At 44.1% G+C, this 15,032-nt stretch overlaps 1 protein-coding gene across 1 annotated transcript in view; it reads right to left on the bottom strand.

Annotated features, from left to right (window-relative positions):
• The window catches only part of MACF1 (microtubule actin crosslinking factor 1), a 303,837-nt gene that overhangs the window by 79,071 nt on the left and 209,734 nt on the right, over window positions 1-15,032 (bottom strand). The window contains 4 exon segments of the mRNA XM_030220015.1: window positions 3,636-3,720; window positions 6,294-6,620; window positions 6,877-7,036; window positions 11,572-11,738. Coding sequence (XP_030075875.1) covers window positions 3,636-3,720; window positions 6,294-6,620; window positions 6,877-7,036; window positions 11,572-11,738 — 739 coding nt within the window.

The following is a 15,032-nucleotide window of genomic DNA, read 5'->3' as shown; positions in this document are numbered from 1 at the left end:
AGAATCTACTCACATCTGGCATGGGGATGGGCCCCTGCAGGAGAAGAGGTGCTGCCCAAGCCAACCAAAGGGGCTCCCCAACCACAAATTGCACTAGATCTCCGTATCATAGGCGTCAGGGCCAACCTGGGGCTATGTGCACAACCCGGCCTCAGTAAGTCTCGACCCTTTGAATGACTGACGAGCAAGGGCCACAGTGGAAACACATACAGCAGCCTTTGGAGGGACCACTGATGGGCTAAGGCATCTATGCCCTCCGCCAATGGCTCCATCCTGCGACTGAAAAGCGAGAAGCATTGACATTCCTGAACGTGGCCATTAGATCCGTGACTGGTAGCCCCCAGAGTTGAACTATATAGTGGAAGGCTGTCTCTGAAAGGGAGCATTCTCCCAGATCCAGAATGTTCCTGCTGAGATAGTCTGCTTCCACAAAGGACAGCTCCACAGAGACCCCGGTGCAGAAAAGGGCTCCAAGCACAGAGGGAGATCAAGGCCAGACGCTGGGGACAAAATGGCGGCGGTTTCTGCCAAAAGCAAGGCAATCACCCAAACAGGCGAAGACAGTCCTGCTGAAACCCCAGACACTGGAGTCGACGCAGCTGCCTGCCTCAATTCCCCACATCCTGACTCGGTGCACTCCACAGCTGCGCAGAAGCTGCGCTCTGGCAAACTGCACAGCGCTTAAGGCGCAGAGACATCACTGCCAAGAAAGAAAAAAAATATGAGAACTCCGCGGTTCCCCAGAGAAGTGTTGGGGCAGCAGGAAAACAACCACCGAAGGGAAAAACAACACAAAAAAAGTCCGTTACTCTCTTTGTTTCTTTTTTGTTTTTTTTAACACATGGCTTCCCCACAGTAAAGCTTTGGTGACATTTATTTCTTGGGGGGTTTTTTAACGACACTCAGACCACAAAGAAGTAGCAAGACAGACCCCACAGCACTTAAACTGCTGGTCTGCCCGAAGACAGAGCCAGACAGCTGAGGCTCACAAACCAAAGGTACCTGCAGCAAGGTGCAAGTGGGGGGAGGGACCCGGCCACCCAGGTTTAACACAACCCGGAATGAAAGAAACCCCCGCAGGCCAGAGTGTTTTCTCTTACCCAGTAGCCCCAGGAAGAAAACTCAAGACAAAAAAGAAATCCCAGAGCCAACAAGTAGCCGACTGCACAAGCTTATCACTCCTCCATCTGCTAAGACTGAGAACAGAGTAGTTTCCTGAGGACATGCCCACTTACAGGCTCACTTGAAGCTCAGTTTGTTCTCTGTCTCCATCTGCTGGTCGGAGTGCTTAACCCATCTGTGCCAGTCTAGAGGGATGCAATGGAACCGCTGCCACCACATCCTCCGGCAGCGAGTTACAAAGCTTAACTATTCTTTAGTGAAAAAATATGCCCTCCTATTTGTTTTATTATTAAATATTCTGTTATTAAAACTTTTAAACACTGCTAACCAGTAATACATAAAGTAAGATTCAACAATCACAATTCCAGTTACCAGATAAAATAGTATTTCCACGTAATTTCATTGAGTGTCCCATGGTCTTTGTATTTATTTAAAGTGTGAAAAATTGATTCACTTCTACCCGTTCTACACCACTCAGGATTTTGTAGACCTCAATCATATCCCCTCCCCCCAGCCGTCTCTTTCCAACACTGTCCCAAGCATTCAGTCAGGATCCTTCCCCACACCAAGTAGAACTTGCAGCCCTCCAAGCAATTCTGAGTCAAACTTTAGTCGGACTTACCACTGCCGGCTGCTTCTTACCCCTCCCTCCCCTCCCCAAGCGTACAGTCTCCACAAGTCTTATCACAGATGTGAGAGGCTGAGGATTGATGCTTGACCCACACTCTCCAGAAAACTTCTTTCTTTCACCTTTCTTTTTTTTTATGTGGTTGTGGCCGGAAAAAGAAGAGCTCCACAGAACAAGGGAGAGGTGGGAGGGAGGGAGGGAAGAAGTAAATTTGTGAGGCACCAGAGACAGGGATCTGAAGACCTTCAGATATGCTATGCGACTCATGCCATTCGCAAAGCTCAACTGGTAACCAGGAGCACAATCACATAGAACCAGAGGCTGAAAAGTGTGTTTATCTGCCTGCTGGAGATAGAAAATACTGAGGAGCTGAACTGGATGCAAGAAAGAGATGTCTCAGCTCAGTTTTTCAGTTCTCTATTTCCACCTGCTGGTTGATGGACACAAGTATCTCACAGGTTTTGGAATAGTGAGAAGCTACATAATGGACATTTCACTTCTATATTCTGATGTCAACATTTGCTCATTTCTGATCTGAAGAGGAAGGTATTGTCTTTGAAAGCTAATCAAAAAAATGTAATTAGTCCAATAAATAAGGTATCTATTTTGTTTTATTTCTATTTATTACCTTTGAAAGTGGACTAGCACAACTACCACTCACTATTCCTCAATCTGGGAAGAAATGGTGGCGGGAAGATATGAGCAAGGTCTATAAAATGATGACTGGCGCAGAGAATTTAAATGCAAATTAACTGTTTACCTCTTTAAGAAGACTAGAAGGTATGCAATGAAGCTCTTCCATGTACAAAATGTAAATAAATCAAAGGTTGGGGGAGCATGAGGACTGGCTGGAAGAAAGAGACTGCAAGGAATGGCTGGAGGAACAGGCAGACGGTGAAAGGGGAAGGGGAGAAAGATTGGTAAGGGAGAAAAAGAGAACAAGTGGGAACACCCAAAACACTGAGAGGAGGCAGTGTGGGAAAAGTGTGTAAATGAACTAGTGGTCCCTGAACTGTTTGGAAGTTAATAGGGGTGCACACAACCTCTGTATTATATTGTCGTACACAAGCAGAATTTTTTTTTTTTGTTACATTTGTACCCCGCGCTTTCCCACTCATGGCAGGCTCAATGCGGCTTACATGGGGCAATGGAGGGTTAAGTGACTTGCCCAGAGTCACAAGGAGCTGCCTGTCCCTGAAGTGGGAATCGAACTCATAAGAAACTGTTAACTTTCAAGAATCAATGAGACAGGTTTCAAAATAATGAAAGGCAAAATAAGAAAGTTTGAACTCAAAGTGCATGATCAGCTTTGTCAAGTAAAAATGTAAAAACATCTGACTACGGTTTGTTACTATATAGAAACAGAGAAAATGACGGCAGAAAAAGGACCATATGACCTATTCAGTCTGTTCATTCATATTAACTACTAATCTGTACTATCCCTTCCTATCCCTGAGAGATCCCCTGTTCTTGATTCATGCTGTCTGGAATTCAAACACAGTTTCATCTCCACTACTTCCACCCTTTCCGTGAAGTAGTATATCATAGACATACATTTCAAACAACTGTATAAGAAGTCTATATATGGTAAAAACTGAAGCATACAGAGTGCGCATACTTTTACCACAGGATAGCAGGGGTGAAGTGATGGCAGGGAGGGAACATTCCCATGGTTGCTTCATTTCGAACTTCACCCCTTGGAGCCACATTTCTCAAGGGAAGTTTCTCTTGAAAATAAGCTTCTAGGCCCACAGCCTTAAAGGAGGAATTTTTAAATTTACACCTACTTCAGACATCAGATACTCCATGTGCTATAATATGCAAAGTCGCAGGGGAGCCACCCTGATCTGCTAAGAACTTACGACTGGTTACAATCTCTACTGACCTGTACTTTGCTTTAAAAGTGCTTGTCCGTTTCTAATGGCTTGTTCCACATTCTTCTTCCTATTCACAATCTCCTCATTCAAAGCCTGAAAGAAATATCAGAGACAGGCAACAAGGCCTTCGTATTAAAGGACTGCCAAAAGCAGAACAAAGAGGATACAGATGCAAAAACAGCTCAACTCTTGTGAACTAGGCCTTGAATCTATCCAACAACCAGACAGAAAAACAAACCTTTTAGCACTTGTTCACTGCCTAAGTTTTTCCTCTGTGAATCCCCTGGAATCCAGTACCTTTCATCATTCGGATTCCTATCTCATCCTGGATATTCTTCCATGGACAGGATAGTAAATTCACTGGCATTGCCCTGCCCCTCTCTCTAAGTCAGAGGAACCAAATACTTAGGATTTCTAGCCTGAATAGAGAAGGAGAATGCCAGATAGATTCAAGCCAGTATATGCTCACCTTAACAGTTGAGAGAGACATTAGAAGAGAACAGGGTTCAAAGTAGCTTTTAAAAAGATGCGTATACCCATCCTAATGATTGATTTCCAAAATCTTAGAAGTATTTAAAGTCTTGAGTAAATATCTGAGCAATATGTACAGTGTAGAAACCCAGGACTCAGATTGATATTCTTAAATCTTTGTTGAAATGTCAAAAGGACTTGGGATCTTTGAGTTTTTATTGAAGAAGCTAAGAACACTACTGCATTACTGTTTCTCTTAAAACAATGATCAATAGGGTTTGTTTGGAAGACACATGGTAAGATATCTCTTGTTAGGGTAGCAGGGCTGTGGGTGTGTGCTTGAAGAGATAATGTGAGGTCCCCACCGGCATGTTCTGTTCTTCACTGGTGCCCACTCTGTTTTCTACTGCCAACAGAGATTGGAGTCCCCACCATCAAGAAGTTAATAATTCTATGGGACTCTCCTTTATTGGAATGCAATCGGAATGAGGACTGAAACATGAGAAGGGAGTGTGTCGAGTAGATGAGGGAGTGCGATTCTTGGAATACTGACATTCTGACCCTTTTCCCCATGTACCTAATATCCCACTTTCTTGCACTCCTCCCACCCCCATATTCCCTCTGTACCTCTCTCCTCTCCCTCCCTCCCTCTCTTTTGCTTATAGCCTCACACTCTAACCTCTCTCATCTCCTCCCAACCCACACCTTTTACTTATTTTTCCAGCAGGGCCCCCACTGATAGAAGAGTTGAGCAAGGCCATGGCTGTGGCAAAGATCAGTGGAGGTTGCCTTTGGGAACACCATCCCACAACAGCAGGCATTGTGGCCTTGCTCAGTTTTTCTGCCAGTGGGAGATGGGTTCTCGCCAGCAGCAGCTGTTTCACCAATCTTCACCACGGTGGCTGCAGCCTCTTTCTCTTCCAGTGGGCCTTGGGCTCTCTGGCGGCAGCTGATCATTGACACCGCAGCCTTGCTTCTTGAGGTCCTCATACTCACAGCCTTCAAGCTATCTGCCCGGGGGGGGGAGGGGGGTAGAGGGGTGGAATGGGCTCCCCACCGGCCTCTGCAGGAGTTTTCTTTTGGAATGCAGTTTATCTGTGCAATCATAAACAAACCTATGTGGACAGACAGACAGACAGACTGCCTGGGTGAAACATGCTTAGAGAGACCCAATGGCCATGGCGTAAGTGAAAATTAGTAGGTTTTCCATGTTTATCTTAGTTGGTGACACAGAAAAATTATCAGAGGATTTCCTAGAGCTATATAATTAAATCTGAATGGTCCTTAAGAAGTCAAACCTTGGAATTTGCTCACAAGCTGGCAGCTTGCCAGCTCCAAATGAAAAGCTCCCTTGAATCTAATCTGCAGATTAGTGTAGGTGTTAAGCTCTGCAAAAGCTAAAAGCTGAAATCTGTCAACAGTGTAGCTGGGAAGAACAGAGTGTGGCTTACTGAAAAGGTCTACAGCAGTTTTTACAAACTCCAAATCACAGAGAATGGCACCCACAGTGCCAGCTCTCAAGATGCCCTCCCTATACAAGCACAGAAGAGACAGACAACTGGCCAGTCCTTTACGCCATCGCCAGCATTCGGATGAAAGCCCAGGCCATGCTTCATGTCCCAACCTCCAAGCGTTGCTATATATGATCATATTTAACAAGCAGCACCTCGGACAGGACTTTTCCTTCACAATCATTGGAGAACAGATCCTCAATAATCTAATGCTGAGCAAGGAAAACATCCAGTGGCGTCAATGTCCCCATTTGCTTACCTGTAACAATTCTTCTTTAAAGATAGGATCTCAGGAAAGAAATGCCTATGGCAAGCATTAACTTTACTGAACTACTTCAACAAGGTCCCCCCCCTTTATACTAGTGGGTCCTGTGACCTGTTACACATCAAGTAAGAAAAACTTTCTTCCCAACCATCTTCAACTTTTCATAATGGTAGGACAACACCCAGAAGAGGTGAGGGATTGTTAGGACGTTCTCCCAGAAGGCTTTTAACTGGTGTCCGACATCTAGCTTACTGCCTTATTGTCCATTCACATGTCTGATTCTAACTAATTCAGGAGTTATTAAAACTGGGACAAAAGATAGTGTGTAGAATAAATCGAACAAATGTGATGATATTAAGACAAAACGAAAAGAAAAGAAAAGAAAAAACATAACATAAAATAATGGAAAATGTCAATACCAGTTGGTCAGCCAGCTCTTTCTGCAAGACCTCCCGGCTGTAATCCTTGACAGACACAAATCGGAGCTTGTCCTCTAACTCAGCCAGCCAGTTCAGCAGCTCCATCTCATCCTCCCCAAACAGGTGTGCATTGGACAAGGCCTGCTCAAGTAGCACTGCCTTTCGGCAGCACCGATCTTGAATCTCGCTGTACCATGTCTGAACAGAGTCTAGCTTCTCTGTCAGCATGCTGCGGTCAACCAAGGAACTCAAGGAAGTGAGATTCTGCCCAATCCTGACCATCTGCTCCACACCAGCTGCATGACTCAAGATGTCCTCTTTTAGGGCCTGAAAGTCCAGGGTGAAACAAATGGCAAATGAATGGAAAAACTAAAATGAAAGAAAAGAATGTAAATGAAATAAAGCAAAACAATCTCAAAATTAAAATGGTTAAAACATGGCCATCTGCCCTGAAGTCAGGTAGTAGTAATTTAATGTGACATGAAAGAAGCACCAGCTGTTAAGAGTCATCAGTGACCACTTAAAAGCAGAACCTGAAAGCCCAGATGAAAGTGGAGGGGAAAGAGGTTAGCAGGCTTCCTACCTTGTGGTATACGATCTGTTGCTGAATTTTGACAGTCTGAGTACCAATAGGCTCCGAGTTTGCAAGTTTCTTCTCTGTGGCCGTTAGCCAGTCCGAAATTGGCTCTGTTGTTTCATGGAATTCTTTTGCTAGAACCAAAATGTCTTCCAGCTGCCTTTGCCTAAGCCAGAAAGAGAAAAATTAAATCTGCTTTGTACGAGGTGGGTTTTTTTTCCCTTCACATGTCAGCAATTCTGGTCTGAAACACCTGATTTGTCTTAATACCAGACACCTAACTCAGTTTCCTGACTTTTCACATATCTGCTGCATCATGAATTTTGTTACCTCCCAATGGAGGCTATTCCATGTCTCCTGTGTTATTGCTGAGCACCTCCTCTGAAATGCAAGTCCACAATAGGAGATTCAATGTCTATCGTATCACTTCCATCTCCTGTCCTCTCCTCCTGGGTACAGATATTTAGATCGTTGTGTCTTATCTGACAGGACTTTTGTTTCAGACCCAGCAACCTCTGAAGACTGCCTTTATCAAAAAATTGGTTGCTAGAAATCAGATTCAAACTCATGCTCCCTTTTGGATGCACCATTTTGGTTTTCATTTGCTTATCATTTCCTACACTGGCTATGAATGCTGTGCTTCTGACCACTGGTTATCCTGCCAACCACCCACAGCCTTAGGTTTAGTTGCTATATTTATTTATAACAAGCATTTGTCATTCACTGCATCAACAGAGTGCTCAGAGCAAAGTACAAAGTAATTAACCAATCCAACTGCCATCAAAGATAAGGAGAAGATGACACTTATCGAATCAGTGGACCAGACAGGGTGAGGATGCAAAAGTTTCACAGCAACCATGCAACAGGGAAAACATTCAAATCTGGCCTAAACACTTACCTGGTATTGCTTGTTGTTTTTCCACCTGTTTTTCAAGCATTCACTGTTCTACTGTGACAATAAACCTGTTTGTTTATTGGCTCTGTTGTCCTGGACTAAGAATCCTGGTGGTTTGTGTGTTGGATCTGGGGGTGCTTTCTAGGAACTGTGGGACCCCTGAGAGTGTGGGCCCAGTGTCCTAGAAATCACTGGGGAATAACTTCAGAGTGGGAGACTCACCCAGAGGTGAGCAGGACCCAGTCGATGGGAGGAGGGTGCTAGTGTAGAGCACAAGCGGCAGGTACAGGCGGACCTGAGCAGTGCTAAGGGCAGATCCTCTAAGTGGCTGCAGGGTTAGCCCCAGGTATGGATATGGATCATGCTTTTGATATACCACCTTTGTGGGAAAACTACAGGGCAGTAAGTCTTACCTCGATGGAGGGAAAAGTAATGGAGACGCAGCTGAAGGAAAGGAAACCCAATGGGTTGCAAGATCCAAGGCAACATGGTTTTTCCAAAGGAAGATCATGCCAAACAAATATGACTGGGTGACCAGATAACTGTATCAAATACATGTGCTGGACGTGATGTACTTGGATTTCAGCAAAGTCTTTGACACAGTTTCCCATAGAAGGTTTATGAACAAACTGGCCAACCAGAGGATGAGTCCCAAAGTGGTCAACTGGACAAAAAACTGGTTGATGGACACAAGAGAGAGAGCAGGGTAAATCACATTCATTTACAAGAAAGATGGGGCCAGCTCTGTTCACCATCTTCACAAGCAATCTCTCTAAAGGGTTAGAAGAGAAACTTTGCTTTTTTGCATCTAGCACAAAGATCTGCAACACAGAAGACATCACAGGAGGAGTGGACATTATCAAAAGTGAAATACTGCTTGGTAGTTAAGTGTTAATGAGAAGAAGTGCAGAGTGATGAATTTTGGGTGCAAAAATCCAAAGGAACTGTATGCTGTTGGAGGAGAGAGACTGATGTGCACAGACTAGAAGAGAGATCTCAAAGGTGATAAGTGTCTGAGGATCTGAAGGTGGCAAAGAAGTAACAAGACAGATGCAAAAGCCAGGAGGAGGCTAGGCTGCACACAGAGAGAGTCATAACCAGCAGAAGAAAGGTGGTGTCAACATTCCTGTACAAGTTATTGGTGTGGCTCCACTTGGAGTACTGCATTCAGTTTTGGAGGCCATATTTCACTAAGGATATAAAGAGACTTGAAGGACTTTAGAAAAAGGCGGTGTGGGGTTGCATTAGAACTCTGAATATGTAAACTCTGGAGGAAAGGAGGGAAAGGAGAGATACGATACAGATGTTTAAATACCAAATACAGCTTCTTCAAAGACAGGAAGCTGTAGAACTAGACGGCATGAAATGAAGTTGTAAGGAGGTAACATTAAGAACATGAGGAAATACTTTTTGAGAGAATGATGGATACCTGAAACATCCTCCCAGTAGAGGTGGTGGGGACAACACCAGTAGCGGAATTCAAAAAAGCAGAGATGATCTTTATACTACAAGAGGATAGAATCAAACAACTTTCACACTTGAAGAAAAGGCACAGATATGGGATGTTTTTATTTGGGGTTAAGTGGTCTTGACTGGAGAGACCATGCTGGTATTTAGCTGCTGACAGTTACCATGCACTATGACTGTCCTTTTGCTTTATATATCAGTAGGGCCTGTCTCATCCCTCCCACACTACTCTCACCCAATTTTCTCTCCCCCAACCTTCCAGGACCTCCTCAGTAGGCTAGCCATCCCCTCAGCTAACGAACAGGCCTCATGGGCGTATAATAATCCACCAAAAAAGCAGCTCTTCCTCACCTGCCGCTTCCATTAGGTTTAAGCCGTTTAAGCCATGCGGTGTTAGAGATCTGGTAAGTCTGGCAGTCTCAGTACTTCAGAAACTTGAGACCATCAGATTTGCACTGGAGCTCCTGCACTGTTTTGGTTTAAACATAATGAGAACCACAGATGCAGCTGCAAAAGAGATGTTTCTTCAGCAATGGTAGCAGCAGCTAATTCATGCTTTAAACAAAATTTCCTAAGCGTCACTAACAGACCAATCCAGAAAGTTGGAGGTTTGTGTCCATCCGTTTCCGCATACAGTTCAAACTCCTCTTATTGACCTATAAGTGCATTCACTCTGCAGCTCCTCAGTAGCTCTCCACTCTCATCTCTTCTTACATTCCTCCCCAGGAACTCTGTTCACTGGGTAAATCTCTCTTATCTGCACCCTTCTCCTCCACCGCTAACTCCAGACTCTGTTCCTTTTATCTTGGTGCACCATATGCCTGGAATAGACTTCCTGAGCCGGTCCGTCAAGCTCCATCTCTGGCCATCTTCAAATCTAAGCTAAAAGTCCACCTTTTTGATGCTGCTTTTAACTCCTAACTCTTGTTCACTTGTTCAGAACCCTTATTTTATCATCCTGACTTTAATATTCCCTTATCTCTTGTTTGTCCTAATTAGATTGTAAGCTCTGTCGAGCAGGGACTGTCTCTTCATGTTCAAGAGTACAGCGCTGCGTACGTCTAGTAGCGCTATAGAAATGATAAGTAGTAGTAGTAGTAATCTACCATCTATTAATTAAGTACCAGACTATAGTTATCACGATTATGCCTGGAAAGGTTTGAACTTCGAAAGAATGTTAAGTCCCATAATGATGTCGACTGCCAAGTTAAGATCAACCTCCTTGACACTGCTGCCTAATAACACTGCCTACTGGAATGGGATTTGCACTGTCTGCAGTCAACTCTACTCAAAAGGGGACATTTCTGTGGGATTTGTTGAGTGTCTTGCTGTCTGTGTGGTGATATTTATCATACAAAGAACTAAATAATAATAGAGCAAGCGAGAAAACGAGATTGCCACAAAATAAACTTCTTGTTCTATATACTGTTGACGGTTTAAATTGTACATAAGTACATAAGTAATGCATAATGGGAAAAGACCAAGGGTCCATACGAGCCCAGCATCTTGTCCACGACAGCGGCCAATCAGGTCAAGGGCACCTGGCAAGCTTCCCAAACGTACAAACATCTATACATGTTATTCCTGGGATTTTGGATTTTCCAAGTCCGTTTAGTAGCGGTTTATGGACTTGTCCAACCCCTTTTTAAACTCTGCTAAGCTAACCACCTTCACCACATTTTCCGGCAATGAATTCCAGAGTTTAATTACACGTTGGGTGAAGAAACATTTTCTCCGATTTGTTTAAATTTACTACACTGTAGTTCATCGCAGCCCCCTAGTCCTAGTATTTTTTGGAAAGCGTGAACAGACGCCTTCATATCCACCTGTTCCACTCCACTCATTAATTTTATATACCTCTATCATGTCTCCCCTCAGCCGTCTCTTCTCCAAGCTGAATAGCCCTAGCCTCCTTAGTCTTTCTTCATAGGGAAGTCGTCCCATCCCCACTATCATTTAGTCGCCCTTCGCTGCAACCTTTTCCAATTGTACTATATCTTCTTGAGATGCGGCGACCAGAATGGAACACAATACTCAAGGTGCGGTCGCACCATGGAGCGATACAACGGCATTATAACATCCTCACACCTGTTTTCCAATACCTTTCCTAATAATACCCAACATTCTATTCGCTTTCCTAGGATGAAAGATGAAATTAATATACTCAAAATAAAAGCCTTTCCAGTTAGAAAGGGAGAAACTGCAACTCCAAGGGAGGAGGATGGGAACAAGTCATTTCATGGGATCTTGATGCTACTTTCCTCAGTTTGGGAAGTGGACACTGTCACTCCCTCTGTCCGTGACTGCACTTTCCCTGGATCCTGACAGGTGATTATTACCTTGCTGCTGCTTTGCCCGAGTAATCCTTCCACCTCTTTCCTAGGTTTTCCAGCTGTCCAAAGATTTTCTCTTTGTCGGTAGGCTCAGCTGACTCTGCTATCCGCTTGCCTTCTGTTTGAATCATCTCTACTGTGGGTTTGCGGTCATTCAGGAGCCGCTGAAGCAGCTTTTATAGAAATAGTGGAAAAAAATAAAAGAAATTAGCCAATGGAATCTGCATTTACATTTTCCATCAAATCCTCTAATGTGTGTGGGTAAATAACATTTGTCAGCGTTAAGAACAACATAAATTAGTATCTCATTGCAAAGCATGCTTGAAAAAAAAAAAGCCTACATTACATTACCATGGTGTTATATTCTCTTCACAACACCTTGAAATAGGCCGAGTGGATTACAACCAGATCCCCAAAAACTGGGAGCTTATACTTGAAATCTAGATACGATCTTTAAAGAGCAACCATATATTTCAGCTAGATAGAGAGCACATATTTTCTAAATAAAATGGCTTTAAGGGATCTAATAAAGAGATCACAGAGGTATTGCAAACAATTCCACAGATTTTGAAGCCTGACAAGAAAATAAAGCTCTAAAATTTCTCTTAGACCCTAATCCTTTATAAGATGGGAAAGAATCTTAAACTATTGTGGGTATCATACTTTGAGGCCACTGCATTAATCATCGGGTACATTTAGCACAGAAATGGGCCCTTCAGAATCTTGTGAACAAAACAGCAAAGCTTAAAAAGAACTTGAGCCTCCAACAGCAACCAATAGAGCTTTTCATAAGGAGAAACTCTATCGAATCTACTTAAGCCACATATAAGGCAGATTGCTGTATTTTGAATAGTTTTCTCAGTAAATGTTTTGTACAGCCAAGATATATGACATTGCAGTAATCAAGTTTCGTTAATACTAAGGCTTGTACTAACAGTTGAAATTTTTCTTGAGTGAAATATTTCCGGATTGGCCGCTGTCGGGGACAGGATGCTGGGCTCGATGGACCCTTGGTCTTTTCCCAGTGTGGCATTACTTATGTACTTATGTACATTACATTACATTCACCAAGATGAAAACATTATGTCTAACCTGATAATTTTCTTTCCTTTAGTGGTACCGGGGCTACTACATCAGGGTCCAGTTCTGACAGAGGACCCCTTCCCCGCTTTGGTCTTGTGGCTTGGCTCTTGAGGGGGCGAGATTGAGAAAAAAGGGCTACTCTGACTCAGCTGACAGCCACTTTACTTCAGGATTGGAAGTGACCACGACAACAGCTTATGCTAAAGTGTGGAGAACTTTTGAGTCGTGGTGTGCAGCTCGCGCTTGGTCACCCTTCTAGGCATCCATGTAGCAGAAGGGTTTAGCCTAAAACTTACTCCGAGTCCAGGTCATTGCCTTGGCCTGTTTCCAGGCCGGGTTTTAAGGTCTTCCTAGCGGCTCATTCGGATGTGGCAACGTTTTTGAGTAGAGGCTTCATCCTTCGGTTCACTGTCCCTGTCCATCTTGAAGTTGAGCCTTGTGCTGAGTGCTCTGCAGGGCACGCCTTTTCGGCCGTTGAGACTGGATTCCGATAAAGATCTCACCCTGAAGGCAGTCTTTCTGGTGGCTATTGCTTCAGCTCCTCGGGTCTTTGAGATCCAGGTGTTGTCGTGCCGGGAGCACCTTCTCAGTTTTCGGAGTCGGGGTGACCTTGGGGACTGCGTCTTCCTTTTTGCTGAAAGTTGTGTCAGCTTTTCATTTAAATCAGCCTCTTTCTATCCTCTCCTTTCAGAGGGTGGATTTCCCGGAGAACTTTGCTCAGCTCCGGCTGTTGAATGTTCGGCAGACACTCCTCCAGTATTTGCAGATGTCTAAAACATTCCGTTGTTCGGATCATCTTTTTGTGCTTTTGTTGGGACCCAGACTGGGCTATGCTGCATCAAAGGCGACGATAGCACAGTGACTCAAGGAAACCATTGTTTTGGCGTACCTCTTGAAGGGTCTGGCTCCACCGGAGGCGTTGCATGCACATTCAACTTGAACACAGGCAGCTTCTTGGGCAGAAACTAGTGTCCTTTCTTTGGATGAGATTTGTCGGGCAACTACTTGGGGCTTCTTGGCATTCCTTCGCTATGCATTACATATTTGATGTGGCAGCACAGGGCGATGTGCAATTTGGGGGGTGGGGGGGCATGCTCTCTTGGGGAACAGCAGCTTCCCACTCAGATTAGGGGATGCTTGGGACATCCCACCAGTTTCTGGATTCATCTGCTGCTGAGGCTAAGGAAGGAAACATTATGTCTTACCTGATCATTTTCTTTCCTTTAGTCGCAGCAGGTGGAATCCAGGATCCCTCCCCTTTTTTCTTTTGTCGCAAGCCAGATTCTTGGGTTTCGGATACAGCCTTTCCGATGCAGTAAACATAAAGAACAAAAGTCCAAACCCAACACAAGACAAGACAAACAAGAGCAAACGGCGATTGAGATTCCTACAGCAACATATTCATCTGGTTGGCTGTTGCTGTTTTGTTGTGAGGAAGGTTTTTCGTATTTTCCTGTTTTTTCCACTGTTTTCTGCTTTGGTGGGATGCGACCTATACTGAAGGGAGGAGGAGCTGGACGTCCAGGGTCACTGCCTTCATTTCCGTGTTCTGTATCTCCACCTGCTGGTAGGCAGATACAACCCACCAGTTTCTGGATTCATGTGCTGCTGAGGCTAAAGAATCTCTTTCCTTTCAACAAACTATCCCGAGTGTCAATGAAGTCTGATTCTTTACAGTTGATCTCTGCTTTGGGTCACAATAACACACACAGATGTGTGGAAAATGCATATTTAGCACAGGCTGTTTCATTGCAAGTAGAAAGATAACCTTTAAAATAAAGCCAAGTATAGTAATACCGGTTGGAAACTATTTATGGTTAGCACAATCTAGTGACCTTAAGTAGCAATTTTGAAAAAATGATTGTAAAAAGTCAACAATTTCTGTGCAAACGGGGTGTGGCATAGGAAGGGAAGGGACTGTAAGAGGTTAAAACACTGTGCCATCTGTCCCTTTAACCATCCTTCTCTTCTGTGCACACCACAGGCAAGGCAAAAGACACAACCAGCACAATGCTTTCATCTTCCCTAAACTACTATTTTAATGTTTTGGGATTTTGCCAGGTATTTGTGACCTGGATTGGCCACTGTTGGAAACAGGATGCTGGGCTTGATGGACCTTCGGTCTTTCCCAGTATGGCAATGTTCTGAACCAAAGAAGGGGAGGGGCTTGGGCAGGAGGAGGAATGTTGATTGGAGACAGCCAAAAAGGGAGCAGGAGCATGACATACGTTGTAGCAATGGCGTAGCTACATGGGGCAACAGGGGCCTGCCTCCCCCCCCCCCCCCAAATATTTATGAAGACTCATTCAGATACCAACTAGTAAAATGTTCGAATACTCTACCGCTTGACATTCGTGAATGTTCAAGCTATTTTCGATTTCGGA

This window comes from Microcaecilia unicolor, chromosome 11, assembly GCF_901765095.1.
Source record: "Microcaecilia unicolor chromosome 11, aMicUni1.1, whole genome shotgun sequence".
Taxonomy (NCBI): domain Eukaryota; kingdom Metazoa; phylum Chordata; class Amphibia; order Gymnophiona; family Siphonopidae; genus Microcaecilia; species Microcaecilia unicolor.
Note: the sequence above shows the minus strand (reverse complement) of the source record. Positions and strands in the feature narration are given on the sequence as shown.